The sequence below is a fragment of the Etheostoma spectabile genome, chromosome 2 (genome assembly GCF_008692095.1).
Source record: "Etheostoma spectabile isolate EspeVRDwgs_2016 chromosome 2, UIUC_Espe_1.0, whole genome shotgun sequence".
Classification (NCBI taxonomy): domain Eukaryota; kingdom Metazoa; phylum Chordata; class Actinopteri; order Perciformes; family Percidae; genus Etheostoma; species Etheostoma spectabile.
In genome coordinates, this window is record NC_045734.1 from 10,955,410 (window position 1) to 10,957,707 (window position 2,298).

Consider the following 2,298-nt stretch of genomic DNA (forward strand, 5'->3'; position numbering starts at 1 on the left):
TTTTTCCACTCCATGGTACCTACTCGATGTCTACTATGTCACCCGGATCATTGGTCCGATTGGTTGAAGGACTTTCCAATTGTGTTCAAAGTCATTGGAACTATACGCCTCTTGTGCAGAAAGAATACAGAGCAGACTCCCCTGACCAATGCTCACATCTCACATCTATTGAGCTTGGCTTGGTCTGGGGATAGCCAGACAATCCCTAATGTAATTCTACTCAAATATAGGGTCAGTTTCAACAAATATGACAGAAAGTTAGTTCAATAAGTCTTACCTACTGCGGCTATACAGACAGTTTGCCCACCCTGTTTGTTGGGCTATATTAGGAGTAGAGACATATTAGAAATACCTCTCAGACAATAGGCTACAATTCAACAGCACCGAAAACTACAGCCTCCAAAAGGAACAGTAAAGTTGAATCAACACTTCTCAAAAGTTGAAAATCAATACAAATTGTCCTTCAATGAAAACAATTGTTTACCTTTGCGTTTCGTCATGATAGTGATAGCAGGGATATCTGGTCTGTCGGAGAACACCTCGGGATGGTTTGAGAGCGCATCCTTGACCACTTCATAGCCATTCAGCATAACTATCAACTGTTCCCCTACAAAAAGGCTGTACACGTTCCCATACACGTTGGCTTTTTCCGTTAAATCAACCATGGCGTTTTTGTCTGATTGCTGTCCAAACCACCTCCGGATAAAAGAAGGGATGAGAAAGCCGCCGAAGTTACCGACTAAGGGCCACCGCTTCGGACCTGGCGGGATATTTGCCAGGTCTCGTCGTTTCTGATTAACCTTAACTAAATAAAACACTAGCAAGAACACTAGCAAGAATACAGCGCTGCTGAGACGCTCCAGCCATGACAGCGAAACCATGGTGTGAATTCAGTGACCTGACAATACCTACAATCCCATGTTTAAGAGTAGCCTACGCATACAGTCCGAATACAGTCATAAATGATATACCAACTTCACAAAACTGGCATTTACGTGCGAAGCTCAAGCTCTTGTTGTGAAACGGCAAGTGTCAACATTGTACCGTTTTGGGCTTCCTATTGGCTGATAGCTGTGGCCGGCTGTGATTGGTGCACTTCGACAGTGACGACAACAGATATACCAGCCCACCACGGCCTGTTATTTGCTACAATGTCACAACCATGGATGTAGATAACGAACCCCTATTAATCTAGGAAAATACAATAAAATAAATGCTTAAGTTCCTCTTGGGGAAAGGCTACTATAAAGTTACTTTCAGATATTAAAATGTCTATTAAATAAGCAGTAGCTACTATAATACTTAGAATACTAAAAAACATGTGCTATAGTTTGAACAATCCGATTTCAAACATCAGTATTAATGTTGTGGAATGATTTTCATACATTCAATTCAAAGGGGAGTAATAGCAAAGAGTGCTATTAAATTACCATCAAGTGGGCTGTGTCATTTGTCATTTTTTTCCTTTGTATGTGACTAAATGTGCACGTTAATTAATCAATAACGTGATAAGTTACATTTGTTTAAAACATACATAAATACATGAAAACCTTGGAGGACATAAGAGACCATATTAAATATTCAATCCAAATTTAAATCCAAAGTAAAAATACATTTCTTGTGACTTGTGAGAAATAGAAAGAGATCCATGAAAAAGCATTGCCTAAAACATGCAGTTGAAGTATACAGCATAATGATGACTTTGACGAATGATTTTATTAAATCAAAAACACACTGAGGCCTTAGTATGGTTAAACTTTAATACAACAGTACAATGTATAGACTACAGCTAGGATATACACACTCAAGACTACTTAAATGATACAAAATGAATACAAAATTAGTAATAATAATAAAATACTCACAGAATAAAACTGTTTTGGTACACCTACTGACATTGAACACACTAAGGCACCTTGTGACTTGAGCACATTGAAATCATATTGACGTAAACCCCGTCAACACATACAGTATGACTTATGGTAGCATATTTAAAATCAAAACTTGCAAATGCTGCAAAAAACCTGTGAGTCTGTTGCAGTAGACTGTCCATTAATGTCTGGAGTTCACTAGGAGCTGGGTTACAAAAACAATAATGACTTTGCAGAACTTCTCATAAATAACACCAAAGAACACAGAGAGACAATATGATTGACTTCATTTTTGTAGAGACGTGTCTTTCATTGCTATGCATTTGGTATCATTACGTTCCTGTCCAGTAGACAGGGATATCAGGGTCACGTCACTCCTCTCGTGTGCTCTGCACCATGGAGTACTTCTTGCAGGGGTTCTTAAGGC

General features: G+C 38.8%; 2 protein-coding genes across 2 annotated transcripts in view; both read right to left on the reverse strand.

Annotated features, from left to right (window-relative positions):
* Positions 1-1,049, reverse strand: part of cyp2u1 (cytochrome P450, family 2, subfamily U, polypeptide 1) — a 7,898-nt gene extending 6,849 nt beyond the window's left edge. Inside the window, exon 1 of the mRNA XM_032501041.1 lies at positions 485-1,049. Coding sequence (XP_032356932.1) covers positions 485-881 — 397 coding nt within the window. The 5' untranslated portion in view covers positions 882-1,049. The remainder of the gene's footprint in view (positions 1-484) is intronic.
* A 1,118-nt stretch (positions 1,050-2,167) lies between these two features.
* Positions 2,168-2,298, reverse strand: part of sgms2a (sphingomyelin synthase 2a) — a 9,175-nt gene continuing 9,044 nt past the window's right edge. The window contains exon 6 of the mRNA XM_032501108.1: positions 2,168-2,298. This exon is cut by the window's right edge and continues 130 nt beyond it. Within this exon, the coding sequence (XP_032356999.1) occupies positions 2,243-2,298 (56 nt within the window). The 3' untranslated portion in view covers positions 2,168-2,242.